We start from the raw sequence: 14,005 nt of genomic DNA, 5'->3' as shown, positions 1-14,005 counted from the left end.
TTAGGAGAAGATAGAGGCCATCTATCTCCAGCTGCCAAATGTGTTTTGATTTTGTGTTCCTGTGCATTCTTTTGGGAACTGAATTAGGAACAGAGTCTAGCATTCGATCTGAAAAAATGTCTTCCCCAGTATTGGTATATCAAGTATCAAAACAGCACTTTGAAGACCTACTCTGTGGTACAGCTTCATTTATCCCTGAACCCTGACACACAAACACTGAATACAAAAAAGAAAATTCTCCAGTTTCCAAACCTTCACTTAGGTGACCTCACACACTCTGTACCTGAGCATTACTTTTGACCTTTACTATTTTGTACTTGGCAACAAAATGAAATCGATACTTTTTTTCTGTTGTTATCTCAACATCTTGTTTTGCAGAAGGGATTATTACAGCACATGACTTTGTTTTCAAAAAAAAAAAAAAAAGTGATAGCAATGGGTTTAGGCAACCAAAGATGCAGTCAGCTGCTTCTGAAAACCTCACTGAGCATTTTAGTGACTTAGAAGCCTAGTTTCCATTGAATTCCATCCCAATTTGGCCCGTGATTCATTTCACATTCTTGAAAATTCCAATAAATTTACTCCGTTTCAAGAAACAGCTTTAATATTTGGTTGTTTTATTTATTGTAAGAGTCATCAACTCTTAAAATATTAGCCCAATATGATCATCTCTATCTCTCCAGGAGGCTTTAGAAAAACCAGTCACAGATAGGATTGCCTAACAACTATGAAACAGAAGCAAAGAATTTGTCAGGTCTATTTAGACAAAACCGGAGTCCTGAAGTTGTTACCGTGACTTGAAACCAGAAGTAAAGGAGAATCATCAGACAGCAAACACGTTTCTCTCAAAGCACTTGGTTTAGGAGATTCCACTCACTTCTGCATAAGTGAGAAATGGTAAGAGAGACTCAAATTCAAACTCACCTTCTGTCAAAACGGGCTCAAATGATGCATGGGTTTTATGGGAGGAAAAGGATGTTTGTCCTCTCACCACCAGTGTCTGAGCTTCAAGGTCATTCTGAATTATTCTGGGTTTCTTTGGTAATTGCATCTTTAGCGAGTGGACCTTTTTTCCCTTTCTCAGGTTACAAGTTCCATGGTTACAGAGGTGCAGCAATCCTTCTGGCACACAAATACACCAAACGCTGTCTCTGTTATGCTGTCCACTGAAAATATCACTGGGCAGATTTGCAAAGTTCTTCAGCCATGGAAGGGGAACAACATGCACTCTCATAAGACGCGGTGCAAATGGTGGCAATCCCATGTCTGGAGCATGACTCGGTTAAAGGACTATAACCTTAATTACCTAAGATCTGGAACAAGATCCATCAACAAATTTATTGTTATTTACTGCAATCTTTCTGAGAAATCAACATAAACCAATTGTCATCAATTCCATTGCAACAGCTGTATAGGCAGACCTTTCTTGCAAACAGTATCTGTAAGTATTCCCTGACATTACACTCAGGGACAGGAAAATTGGATCTGAAGCCTCTTGAAGCTGAAGAAAAAGAGTAATGCTCTTGATAACAATGACAGAAGAAATTGTAGCTACTAATCAGAAGAAGTAGTAAATCTTAGGCTACAAAATGCTTACTAGGGCTACAAAAACCCTTACTAGGGCTACTAAATTAGTTATTGAAACAGTCAGCAAGAGGAGGTAATCTGAAGTTGATGTAGATTTAAATTAGTATCTGGAGCATCCTTAGAAGACAAATACATCACTTTTTTCAGCATAGGTTAGATACCTGGTCCCTGAACTTAACTCCAAATGATAATGAAAAAAAAACTAGGACTGCATTGTGTCTTTAGACTGTTTTAAAATTCAGAAAATCCAGCAACTGGCTGTTACATTTCAACTTTTAGCTTTCCTTCATCAGCTGCAGGGTGTAATCTGTAGATGTGTTTTGATATGGGCACAGTAGGAGAACATGGTTATAATTCTGTTGGCTACAGGTGGTTCATTCATTTGTAGTATTTTTAAATTTCACTATTTTGCACACACATTATTTCAGATTAATAGCAATGATTTCGTGCATGCCTATGCCATACTGTCTTCAACAACATAGAAAGTTAATGAGAAAGACTGGAAACGAGGCAGTAAATGTGGATCATCCCTTGGTCAGATATGTGAAGATGTAAAAAAACTCAGAAGATTGCTATTTACACTTGCATATATTGTTGGGTACATTAAAAAAAAAAAATAAAATCTGCTTTTACTATTCTGGAAGCAGATAGGACGTTTATCAAAAAGAAAGCATGATGTGACCGCAGGCAGACAGGTGAGCACAGTCGAGCTATCAGGCAGCAGCAACGGCAGGCTGCCGGGCGAGGGCAGGCGAGCCAGGAGCCAAACGTGACACCAAGGCCGGCCGGGCAGTGGCCTTGCTGACAAGGGCACACTCTCACGGCACCCGAACAGGAAAGCAAAACAGATCCAGGGACAGCTGCCGGGGTCAGCAGGGAAGGCTGCCGCAGTGAGGCAGGTCCAAGGCGAAGCTGGGCGTCATGTCCATGGCCAGGAGCATCCCGGGAGGGAGCTGGGCATGTGCACCCACAGAGCTCCCGAGTTGTGAGGCAGCTCTGGAGTTTTGGGGAGGCTTCCTGCTGCTCCCTGCCTCACAGCCCTCCCTGCTGCATCTGACCCGGCTGAGGAGGACACGCTGCATGGTGGCTGGCCACACAGACACCAGGGACCCCAGCGTGTAGGGAAGGGGCTGTAAAAGCCCCATGTCCTGCGCTTCCACCCCGACATCAGGCCCTGCAAATTGAGGACCAGACGGCTTGCTTCCTCTCTTCCTGAGCAGGTGCGGCTCTCCACGCCAGCACAAAGTACCACACCATGAGGAGCCATTCTGGCACATGGTGAGGGCTGCCATTAGGAGCCCATTTCGAAGTCTGGAAGAAGGAGACTATTTTTTTCTCTGGTAGGAAGGAAAAAGAAGGAGGAATTGAAGTTTTAGAGACCCGGGGCAGAAGTTCAACTCTTCCAATGGAGCAGAAAAAAAAAATTAAATTTTCCATCAGGAAGTCTGTTTGGTCTGCAGGCATGGAAGATGCGGTGTGTCTGTAGGATGTAACCATGCCATGGCTTGTTCAGTTTGCATTTTGTCACTGTGTTTTTCCAGGATTACACAGGGAACTGGCTAGCACAGTGCCTGACGTAAGCTTATCAGCAGCGTGCAGAGTTAACAACTGCAAACAAAACTCCCGATTTCTCAGTAGCATTTCCCAATTTTATGAAGAGTTCCGTGACAAATCCGTGACCACACACGGCACTGCGCGATGACAGGCTCAAATCAGAGTGAGCAGGGCAGGAGCTAAGGCTTTCCATGGGGGCTTCCCCCTTCCTTTTGCACTGCTTTTAAAGCCTGTACATAACCTATTCGTGTTGCCCTGATGCTGTGTGAGGTGAGGGGGCCGTTGTCCCTGCCAGCTGCAGCCACCAGACGCCACAGGAGCTGCCCAGGGAAGGCACCCCTGCGGCTCTCCTGGCTGTAAAACCGGCCCCGGGACCGGACCACCGAGCCCTCCTGTCCCCCGGGGCTGTGCCCGTGCGAGGTGTGTGGGGTCCGCGTGAGGTGCGCGGGTCCCTGAGGCGACCCTGGACACACGCCGCAAAATGGCGGCGGGGCCGGGCCGGGCCGGGCCGTGCCGCCCGTTGCTAGGCAACCGGCGGCCTCCTCGCCTCGCCGGGCCCCGGCGGCCGCCCTACTCTCACCCGCGGTCGGCCGCGCGCTCCCATTGGCTGCCCCCGCGCGGCGCTCGGCTCCCATTGCTCCGCCGCCGCCCGTGCCGCGTCCTCATTGGCGCGCCGCCCTCTGGCCACGCCGCGTCACTTTCTCACACCATTCCCCCCCGCCTCCTCCGGCGGCCCCGGCGCGCTCGGGGGGCGGGCCCCGGGGCGGCGGCGGCGCTCGTGATTGGCTGGCGGGAGCTGCCACTCAGCGCGAGGGCCGGAGCCCGGGCCGCGGGGCCGTTTAAAGGGGCCGCGCGCCGGCTGCCGCCGTTTCCTCTGGCCGGGCGGGCGGCACCGGGCAGCGGGCAGCGGGTACCGGGCAGCGGCAGCCACAGCCACAGCCATCGCCTCGCGCAGGTGAGCGGCCGTGGGGCCGGGGGGCGGCCGTGCGCGGCCACGGGGCGAGGCGCCGGTACCGGCACCGGGAGCGCGCGGCCGGTAACGGCCTCACCTCAGGAGCGGCCGTGCCCGAGGGGGCCTGAGGGAAAGGCGCGGGGAGCTGGGAGCCGGCCGCTTCTCACGGGTAACCGGTGATGGGAGCAGAGGGAAGGGGCTCAAGCTGCACCGGGGAGGTTCAGGTTGGAAATAGGAGATGTTTATTCCCAGAAGGAGCAGCCAGGCATCAAAATGGGCTGCCCAGGGAGGTGGTGGGGTCCCCGTCCCTGGGGGTGCTTAAGGAAAGGTTGGACGTGGTGCCTGGGGACATGGCTCAGTGGGTGACATTGGTGGTAGGGGGTGGTTGGAGCAGGTGGTCTCGGATCCCTTCCGACCCCAGCGATGCTGTGGCACTGTGAATAAAGGAGGGTGAACGCTGCCGGTTGTTGTGGGAGAACGCGTCTCTGCGTCTGGCAACGCCAAGGGGAAAGTTGTGTCTGGCTGGTGCTGCTCATTCATTCCCTGCGGAGCCCCAAGGGGGTGCGAAACAAAGCAGGTTCCTCGTTGCCTTACAGCGAAGCATCTCCAGCTCTTGATTTTTAAAAGAAGTAGTGCTTTGGGGTAACGTTTCACTCTAACTATTGGACCAGGGGAACAAAAGGCTGCTTGTCTCAGGGCAGACAACTTCCATCATAACAAGTGACTTTCCGAAGGTGCTACACGTCCCATTTTCTTAAGTGACCAGAGTGGGCGTGTAAAGCAGCGTTGTACACTGTGGTGTAACCTGACAGCCCTGGCTGCTGCTACACCAGACGTATTTGGGGAGAATACATCAGAAATTACCTCCCTTTAGTTGTCTTCCACAAAAAGCTCTTGGGCAAGGGAACTGCGGCGAGCAGCATGTAATTAAATGCTGGTGTTGATCCGCAGGTCCTGTAACTGGCCAGCACTGAAGCAGAGTGCTTTCCTCAGAGCTCACCAATGATGCGAATCCCTCTGGCATACTGAGCTGTGCTCAGAATAAACACCCAATTAAAAGCCATTGTTCTGGGGCTGTGGCATGCCAAGCCCATGATATGCCATCATCTCATCTTGTGTGCTCATATGTAACTTAATTAAAACTGCAATCTCTGCTGCCTGGTAACCAGTGATGGGATGCGTGGCAATGGCACAGAGCTGTGCCGGGGAGGCTCGGGATGGGCGTGAGGAACAATTTCTTTGCCATGAGGGTGGCTGAGCACTGGGACGGGCTTCCTAGGGAGGTGGCTGGTGCCCGTCAGGGACACCTGGATAACAACACCCTCAGCATGCACTCGATAACTTTTGGCTAGCCCTGGCGTGGCCAGGCACTGGGGCTCAGTCATCCTTCTAGGTCCCTTCCAACTGAGATGCTCTGTCCTAAACTTAACCATCGCAGCCTCTCGCCAGCAGGATCGTGCCTGGCTCTGGGGTGTCACCATGACCGTGTCAGCGCCCCCACAGCTGGCTGTGCCATGCAGAGGGAGGAAGGGGTGCCTGTGCCATGGCATGCTGCTCCCCGAGCGGCTTTCTGTCCCTGGGCAGCTCGTGGCTGGCGTTCATTCACCCTCCCCTCCTCACCGACGTGAGGATGAAATGCAGCTCGGGGGGCTGCGAGCAGCACGCCCAGAAAGCCACGAAGCCCACAGCATGCCTGGGTGCCGCTCTGGGCGTCCTGTCTCTTATTAAAAAACAAATAAAAAAATAAATAAATAAAGCAGGGATGCGGGAGGGACGCGTGGCGCTGCTCGCAGCAGGGGCACGGGGCCGCCCGGGGTCACGCCGCGCGCGCTCCCGCGGCGCTGGGGACGGGAGCGGGTGCGCGCACGGCGCCCCCCCCCCAACTCCTGCGCATGCGCCCTGGCCGTCAGCCGCCGGCCATGGGATTCCGCTGCGTGTGAGGGACGGGAGCGGGGCGGCGGGGACGGGAGGGGACGGGACGGGACGGGAGGAGAAGGGGAAATAAAGGAGGGGAGGGCAGCGGCTGCCCCGCCGTGGGGCACCGGGGGGGATCCCGGTAACCTTGAGGCGGGTACGGGGGGGCGGCCGGCGGCGGCTGAGGGCCCGCCCCGCTGCCCGGGGGAGGAGCGCAGGGCCCGGGGTGCCCCTGGGGCGGGCAGGGCGCGGGGGGTGGGGGGGCAGAGCGGAGCCCGGCGTCGCTGTGGCACTTGTGGAGCGCCAAGGTAGAAGCGGGTTGGGAAGGCTGTGGCCTGTGTGTCGGCCGGGTTTATTCCTGAGTTGGGTGGTTCGTGATCAGCAGCGGTTTGAAAAGCGGTGCAGCGTGCCCAGCCTGCTCCTGTAGGATCGCGGCTCTGCTGGCACGTGGAAATAGGGTAATGGACAGGCTCGTTTCTCAGACGCTCAGCACTGCCATGGGTTTCGCTGCGCTGAAATAATTGATACTTAGTGATCGAGGCTTAAGCTAAATGTACCCGTCTCCAGTGCTGAAAATGAATTTTCAGTTAAAAGAACTTAATACAAAATGTTATACAATTGATAATGATGTTTTCGGTATTCTCAGACCAAAATCTCCAAGACTAGCCTTTTACAAATGAACTCATAAAATACCTAAAAATTATCCTTTTCCGTATACCTGCAGAAATTTAAAGTATATACACAGTAGGTCTCTAGAAACAGATGTGTATAAACAAGTTGTTTTTATGTTTTCCTTTTTTTCTTTTCTTTCCTTAAAGATCTGCCACAATGCCTGGGTCTCTTCCAGTGAACGTTGAATCCTGTTGGCCCAAAGATGTGGGAATTGTTGCACTAGAAATATATTTTCCCTCTCAGTATGTTGACCAGACAGAGCTGGAGAAGTATGATGGTGTGGATGCCGGCAAGTACACCATTGGGTTAGGCCAGTCGAAGATGGGGTTCTGCTCTGACCGTGAAGATATCAATTCCCTCAGCTTGACTGTGGTTCAGAAGCTTATGGAGAGGAACAGCCTCTCCTATGATTGTATTGGGAGATTAGAAGTTGGAACGGAGACAATAATTGATAAATCCAAATCTGTAAAGACTGTCCTGATGCAACTTTTTGAAGAATCTGGTAATACAGATGTAGAAGGAATCGACACCACGAATGCATGCTATGGAGGCACTGCTGCTCTTTTTAATGCGGTTAATTGGATTGAGTCCAGTTCTTGGGATGGTAAGTTCAGGGTATTTTCCTGCAAATTTACATCATTCTCTGTTGTTGGTTAATCTCTTATAATTACAGTGTCTATGCCTAACTGTATAAAATCCAGAGGATAAACTATATTAATTCTTTCTGAAGTCTTAAACCCACTGGGCATTTGCCACTAGTTAATTGCATGCAGAAGATGACAGCATGGATAATCATCACTGGTCTTTTCCTGCGAAATTCGGTAGCTGACAGAAAAGTGAAATGGTTTGAAGTAACCAAATCCCAAAAGTTGCTGATGGGTAGCAAAATCTAGATTCTTGGCTAATTCACATTGTTACTTTGGTGTTTTTACAGGGCGTTACGCACTTGTTGTCGCTGGAGACATTGCTGTGTATGCCGCTGGAAACGCCAGGCCAACAGGGGGAGCTGGTGCTGTTGCTATGCTCATTGGCCCAAATGCTCCTTTGATTTTTGAGAGAGGTGAGTCCTGTGAGAAAACAAATACCATTCAGCCAGATACTCGATCCATTCTGAAACCTGCCCCCTGTTTCTCTGGGTTGCTGGAGGGCTGGATTAACCCCCACTAATGTCAGAAGGTTGTCTCCTTCTGGCTACCTTGGCCAAGTCCCCCTATAGTACACAGCAAGAACCAATTAGAGGTGCTTCCATCTGTTTTGTACTAGGAGATTCTCCTGTAAAGTTGACAAAGTGTGGGCTAGAACCGAATAACAAAGCACTGCACTCTATTTTCAAGAAGAAATGACTTGTTAATGTGTTTGTGATGCTCAAGCCTACTGTACTTGAGTTGCAGGCAGTTGAGAACTGTGTGAAACATTACCTAGAAGGGCTTGAAGTGCTAAGAAAACCTGTCTGTCTGGGACCAAATATTTGCTGCTTTCCACATTTGTAAAGTGATGTATTCAAACTGACTCACAGAAGCTGAATAAAATAATTTTCAACGTTGTCAAATTCTCTCCATCAGGACTGCGTGGAACCCACATGCAGCATGCCTATGACTTCTATAAGCCAGACATGGTCTCCGAATACCCTGTTGTTGATGGCAAACTGTCTATACAGTGCTACCTCAGTGCGTTAGATCGCTGCTATACTGTCTATCGCAACAAAATCCATGCCCAGTGGCAAAAGGGTATGTAGCCACAAATACTGGAACGTATAATTACACAAACAGCGTGTTTTCAGGTTTTAGCATCCAATCTAAAGACTAGAGTACTGCCTCCCTTTTTGTGCTTGTGTTTTCTGAGGTGGTTGAAATGTTTGCTCTTCCCCCTAAAGAAACACGTTATTTCTGTACTGTTATAACTGAGTATCTGATGATCAATAAGGAGTAGTCTCTTCAGGCTTTTGTTGCGGCAATATAAATACCTTGTTTCAGAGTGTGTTGTTTTTCCCTCCCCCAAGGCTCTTAAAAAATATTGAGGTTAATATTTAAATACAAAGTGATGATATTTTATCCTCCCATGTTTAGTAGTTGCTTCACCCCTATTAAGAAGGATAGATTTGAAGATTAAATAGATCAAGCAGAGTATTTCTTATTTCAAAACGCTCAGTAGAAATACTGAGTTTCTGTTAAGCTTATATCTTTTTCTGCCAGAAGAATAAACATTGCTCAATGGTGCACAAGATCAGGAAGAAATTAATTTTTAAACAGAAGTTTTGTCAGCGTTTTAAATGAGTTTGCCAGGAAGAGTTAGTCTTGAGGTGTTTTTTGTATGCTGACATGTTATGATGACTAAGTCGTGCCATCCCCCTGTTTTACTTTAATAGCTGAAGTGAGTACAAGTAATAAGTTGTGTTACAACTTTTCTGCCAATTCCAGAAGGAACAGACAGACGTTTCACCTTGAATGACTTTGGATTCATGATCTTTCATTCTCCCTACTGTAAACTGGTGCAGAAGAGTGTGGCTAGACTGCTGCTGAATGACTTTCTCAGTGACCAGAACCCAGAGACAGCAAGTGGCATTTTCAGTGGGCTGGAAGCTTTCAGGTGAGAACGGTTGCTGTCTTACTTGTTCAGATAGTCTTAATTTGGTAAACAAGCAAGATATTCTTCGTTTTCCTCTACCTATTACTGACCACTTTTTTTTTTTTTCCTGCATTTATTTATTTTTTGTAATAGGGATATAAAACTTGAAGATACATATTTTGACAGAGATGTAGAAAAAGCTTTTATGAAAGCTAGTGCAGAGCTCTTCAATCAGAAAACCAAAGCTTCATTACTTGTGTCCAATCAGAATGGAAATATGTATACCCCTTCAGTCTACGGTTGCCTTGCCTCTCTTCTAGCCCAGTAAGTATAAAATTGGAAAACCAACCTCATAGCTTTTTATATGTAAGCACATAAAATGTTACAAAACTATTCCGCATACACAACTAGTTCAAGTGACAAGTGGATTCAAAGTTTGTGTCAGAAGCTAATATAAAACACTGCTTACTGCCTTTCTAAGTAGGATCTTACTTGTAAGGTGGTGTACCTTTTCCCAACCTTCTCTCCCCTAACCTCCCCAAAAGACACTGCCATAGTAGGAAACAGAACCAGAATGCTTTCTGTGTTTCCCTGTAATAATAAAAGGAAAGTAATACATGTATTTACTGAACTTTTTTTTTTTTTTCCCATCACTGAGACTTAAAAAAGCATGCTAAATATGAATTAAACCACTCATCTTGGGTCTCTTGTATTGTTACTTTGCATTCCAAGATGTGATGTTTCATTTTAGGCTTTAGGACACTTAGGAATGAAAATTGGCCACCTTCTAGATGATCATATTCTGGGCATTTCTTTGCTCTTTGTTTTTGCGTAGGCAGCCTTGAAAATCATCTCATAACAGCAGTGTTTGAAATCTTGCTTTAAAAAGCCCTCATTTATGCGCATAGCATGCTAAATGTGCCGTTGTAGTTGATACAATCTGATGTCTGCTTTTTCTAAGCTAGCTGCACTTTCTGGTTATTTAAAACTGGCATCTTGACTTAATTCTCAGCATAAAAGATTGTTGTTTGGTTTGCAGGTACTCTCCAGAGCATCTTGCAGGACAGAGAATTAGTGTGTTCTCATATGGCTCTGGTTTTGCTGCTACTCTGTATTCCATCAGAGTTACACAGGATGCCACTCCAGGTGAGTGAAACGAAGAGATGCTAATTAACTCCCTTGCACAGCTCACCTCTGAAAGCTTTGCTACATTACCCATCAGCCTAAGTAAATCTGTAGAACAGTGCTTAATGACAGTAACATTAAAGATGTTCCACCTCCAGGGTATGTTTTAAGTGACTCTTTAGGCAAATAGATAATATTTTTCAAATGCTACAAGTGTTTTTCTCAAGTAAATGGGAATATTCATACCTAACTAGAAACTTTGCTTCTATAATGCAGAATATTTTGAATAGTCTTGCTATGCTAACATGCTAGTGTGCAGCTTTTGGCACTGGTGCAAATGGTACATGATGGGTTTATGTTGTAGGTTCTGCACTGGACAAAATAACTGCCAGCCTTTCTGATCTTAAAACAAGACTTGACTCAAGAAAATGTATTGCACCTGATGTCTTTGTTGAAAACATGAAGATCAGACAGGAAACTCATCACTTGGGTAAGAGCTTCATAAGCGTGTATCATAGAACCGTAATCATAGAATTGCAGAACGGTTTGGGTTGGAAGGGATTTTAAAGGTCATCTGATTCCAGCTCCCCTGCCATGGGCAGGGACACCTCCACTAGGTCAGAATGCCCTGTGCCCTGATCATCTTCATGGCCCTCCTCTGGACTTGCTCCAATAGGTCCATGTTGGTCCATGTCCTTTGTATGTTGGGGGCCCTAGAGCTAAACACAGTACTCTGGTATTCCAGTATTCCTAATTCTACAGCAAAATACTTAATTTGCACAGCTGTAATGATTTGGTTATGTAACGAAGAGGATGTCCAACTCTTTCTACTTCCTTATAGCTTGTAAAGTGCTTTCCTGTAGCTCGTATTCATTGGAATGAAATGAAATGAAACCAAATGATACAAGTTTTCCTGTCTTAGTACTTCTAAACTACAACATGTAAAGGCCAGTGTTGAATGAAACTCTCACCAAGAACCAACTAACAGGATGTGTTTATTTTTTTTTATTTTTATTTTTATTTTTATTTTTGCAGCCAACTATATTCCACAGTGTTCTGTAGAAGATCTCTTTGAGGGAACATGGTACCTTGTGCGTGTGGATGAAAAACACAGAAGAACTTATGCACGACGCCCAATCATGGGTGATGGACCTCTGGAGGCAGGAGTTGAAGTTGTCCACCCAGGCATTGTTCATGAGGTGAACACTGTGCGCTCTTTTAAAGTTTGATGTAAATGGTGGAACGGTTTATGTGGTTGTCTTAGCATGTGCATGTATGGTAAAAGATGAAGGGATTTAACAAATTATTTTAAGTGCTTTGTTAAAATATGTAACATACAAGCCAGAAGTTTAAAAAAAAATAATGGATTTTTTTAAAGTACATTTCATCATAACAAGAATGAAACTGCACAAGAATGAAACAAGAAGAAACTGGCTGTTTTCACATGATCGCTTTGCATGAAGCATGACGGATGTGAATGACTTAAAACCAAGCCATCCAGTGTAGCATGAATGTTGTTTGAGAGTTGGACTAGCCATGAAGTATTGAATGTACATGAACTAGAAAACTGTATTTAATGTCTTTTTTCCCTTCTTCTTAGCACATCCCAAGCCCTGCTAAGAAAGTGCCAAGAATCCCTGCAACAACAGAATCTGAAGGCGTTACTGTTGCCATTTCCAATGGGGAGCATTAAGATACCTCTGTGAGGTGGGGAATGGAAAAGGTGTGAGGGTAGGGTGAAAGAAAGGATTACAGTAGTACTGAAGTTGCATTGTACAGTAGTACTTACTTGGGGATGAAAAACCTTCAAACTCCTTGAAAGGATTTGTCTTAATGCAGTGTGCTGATATTTATAGTATTTTCAGGACACTAAAATCATTAATATACTGGAGATAATAGGACTTGCTAGGGGCTTTGTGGATTCTTTAACATGTCTGAATTTTTTTAATTGCTGAGTAGTAGCTGCAGTCTATTACAAGGTCTTTATACATAGGAAAAAAAAGTGAATCTTCTGCTTGCTTCTTCCACGTAAAATGGCTTGAAACCTACACTTAAATTCTACTTGTATGCAAAAGTGCGTGGCAAAATAGTCCAAGCTTTTAATGTTAGGGTTCTCAGTGCCTTGACAGTAAGTAGTCAGTCTTCTGAATTCTGCACTTCTCTTGCCCTTTATCACCTTCCCTTTCTTCTCCCAGTCTACCTCTCCTCACCCCCTTTGCTTTGGAAAAGATACAGAACCAAGTAATGTTCATCACTGGAATAAAATCACTCTCCCCTATCAAAATAGTGGATCAAGGACCACAAGGCTGACAGTAACTAACAATGTTAGTTACCATGAGGTTCCACCTAAAACCCACTTTGTGCATTTTTTTTACCTGCCTTATAAATCACATTAGCCTGGGAGGACAGAGGAATGACAAGGGAGGTAGACTATTGTTCTTCTAAAGAACAAAAAGAGGTATATTTCTTGGACTTACTGATTTGGCACTTTTCAGGATTATTTAACTATAACAAGTATTTAAAGCAGCAGAATTTTCAAATAAAACTTTTAGACATTATGGAGCTGTTTTAATTGGCAAACTAAGAAAGGGAGGAGGATCATTTTGTCTGGAACTCTGGCCTCTCACTGTTCTTTATATAATACATTTCTAAGAGACTATTTCTAACTTTGGATTTGGCTTTGTACTTTGAAGTCCTTCTCACTATTGGTGATGTCCTAGGAGTGGGGTCTTTTCTTTCTTTTTTTTTTTTTTCCCCCAGTATGCAAGCTATCCATTTTTGCAAGTGGTAGATACACAGTTCTAATGGGGATTCCATTCTGGTAGCTTTTTAAAGCCCAGATTGGTAATGAACTATGACATGAGCCTTGTAAGCTTGTATTATATATTTAATTGAGCTAATGTACAGAATGATGTTTTGTTGAATTTTATTTCTTTGCTAATTCTGCAAAGCTACATTATCTCATATAAAGTAGCAAGAAATGATTCATCTGTTTAAATCATGATCTTTTTTTGTGTAACAAAGTGTTTGTATTATCTGTCACTCAGTAGGATTTGGTAACTTGCTGTATTTGTACAGTCAAGCCTTGGTGAAATAGATGTTTATTATAAATTGATGGATACTAATCTGTTTGTTCTGCTGAAAGTTACGGAGCAATGATGCATGAAGATAGTGTTTGCAAGCATTTTGGTTTAGGTTGCCCTCATGAAACTTGTATTGGCACCAGAAAAAAAATTGCCATGGAACAAAGTCCATTGCTGGCAGTGGACAAGCCAAGAATTGAGCTACTGGCGCAGAAAGTTAACCACAGACCCTCACTGTCTGTGTGGCTGATCCTTTATTAAAATAAAGTTTGAGATATTTGAAACCTGCTGGAGTAGTGCTGACTTGTTGGGTTTTCAGGATGCCTTTTATCTTTAACAGGAAAGGGGAAACTGACCTTGTGAAAACCCAGAGTGTGGGGGTCGCAAGCTGTGTGGGCCTCCTGGATCTTTCTCCTTGATATCATTCCATTACACAAATGGAAAGAAAGGGTTGTCGAGGCTGGTGGGAAATCACTATTTTAGGGCTGTGTTTCAAGATAACTTAAATGCTTTTGTATGGAAACTTTTTGTAGTGGAGGAATTCATTCCCAGC

At 45.7% G+C, this 14,005-nt stretch overlaps 1 protein-coding gene across 4 annotated transcripts; it reads left to right on the top strand.

Annotated features, from left to right (window-relative positions):
- Window positions 1-3,996: 3,996 nt before the first annotated feature.
- HMGCS1 (3-hydroxy-3-methylglutaryl-CoA synthase 1) lies at window positions 3,997-13,736 on the top strand. Of its 4 annotated transcripts, none has more exons than XM_084305194.1 (10): window positions 3,997-4,096; window positions 6,826-7,283; window positions 7,614-7,739; window positions 8,242-8,406; window positions 9,097-9,265; window positions 9,398-9,568; window positions 10,284-10,390; window positions 10,734-10,859; window positions 11,405-11,568; window positions 11,970-13,736. In XM_084305194.1, the coding sequence occupies exons 2-10, from the start codon at window positions 6,836-6,838 to the stop codon at window positions 12,060-12,062; spliced, it is 1,569 nt and encodes a 522-aa protein (XP_084161320.1). In that variant the 5' UTR covers window positions 3,997-4,096; window positions 6,826-6,835; the 3' UTR covers window positions 12,063-13,736. The 4 variants fall into 4 exon arrangements, with proteins under 4 accessions (XP_084161320.1, XP_084161319.1, XP_084161321.1 ...); XM_084305193.1 differs by lacking the exon at window positions 3,997-4,096 and adding an exon at window positions 5,968-6,029; XM_084305195.1 differs by lacking the exon at window positions 3,997-4,096 and adding an exon at window positions 6,280-6,315.
- Window positions 13,737-14,005: the final 269 nt, after the last annotated feature.

Source organism: Netta rufina (genome assembly GCF_964035555.1).
Source record: "Netta rufina genome assembly, chromosome: Z".
In the NCBI taxonomy this organism is placed as follows: domain Eukaryota; kingdom Metazoa; phylum Chordata; class Aves; order Anseriformes; family Anatidae; genus Netta; species Netta rufina.
The sequence above is the reverse complement of the archived record's forward strand: the minus strand, read 5'-3'. Positions and strand labels throughout refer to the sequence as shown.

Coding starts and splice junctions, on each gene's coding strand:
- HMGCS1 (XM_084305193.1), top strand. CDS start 5,986: ATGCGCCCTGGCCGTCAGCCGCCGGCCATGGGATTCCGCTGCGT. Junction 6,030..6,825: donor GCCATGGGATTCCGCTGCGT/GTGAGGGACGGG, acceptor CTTTCCTTAAAG/ATCTGCCACAATGCCTGGGT. Junction 10,860..11,404: donor ACAGGAAACTCATCACTTGG/GTAAGAGCTTCA, acceptor TTATTTTTGCAG/CCAACTATATTCCACAGTGT.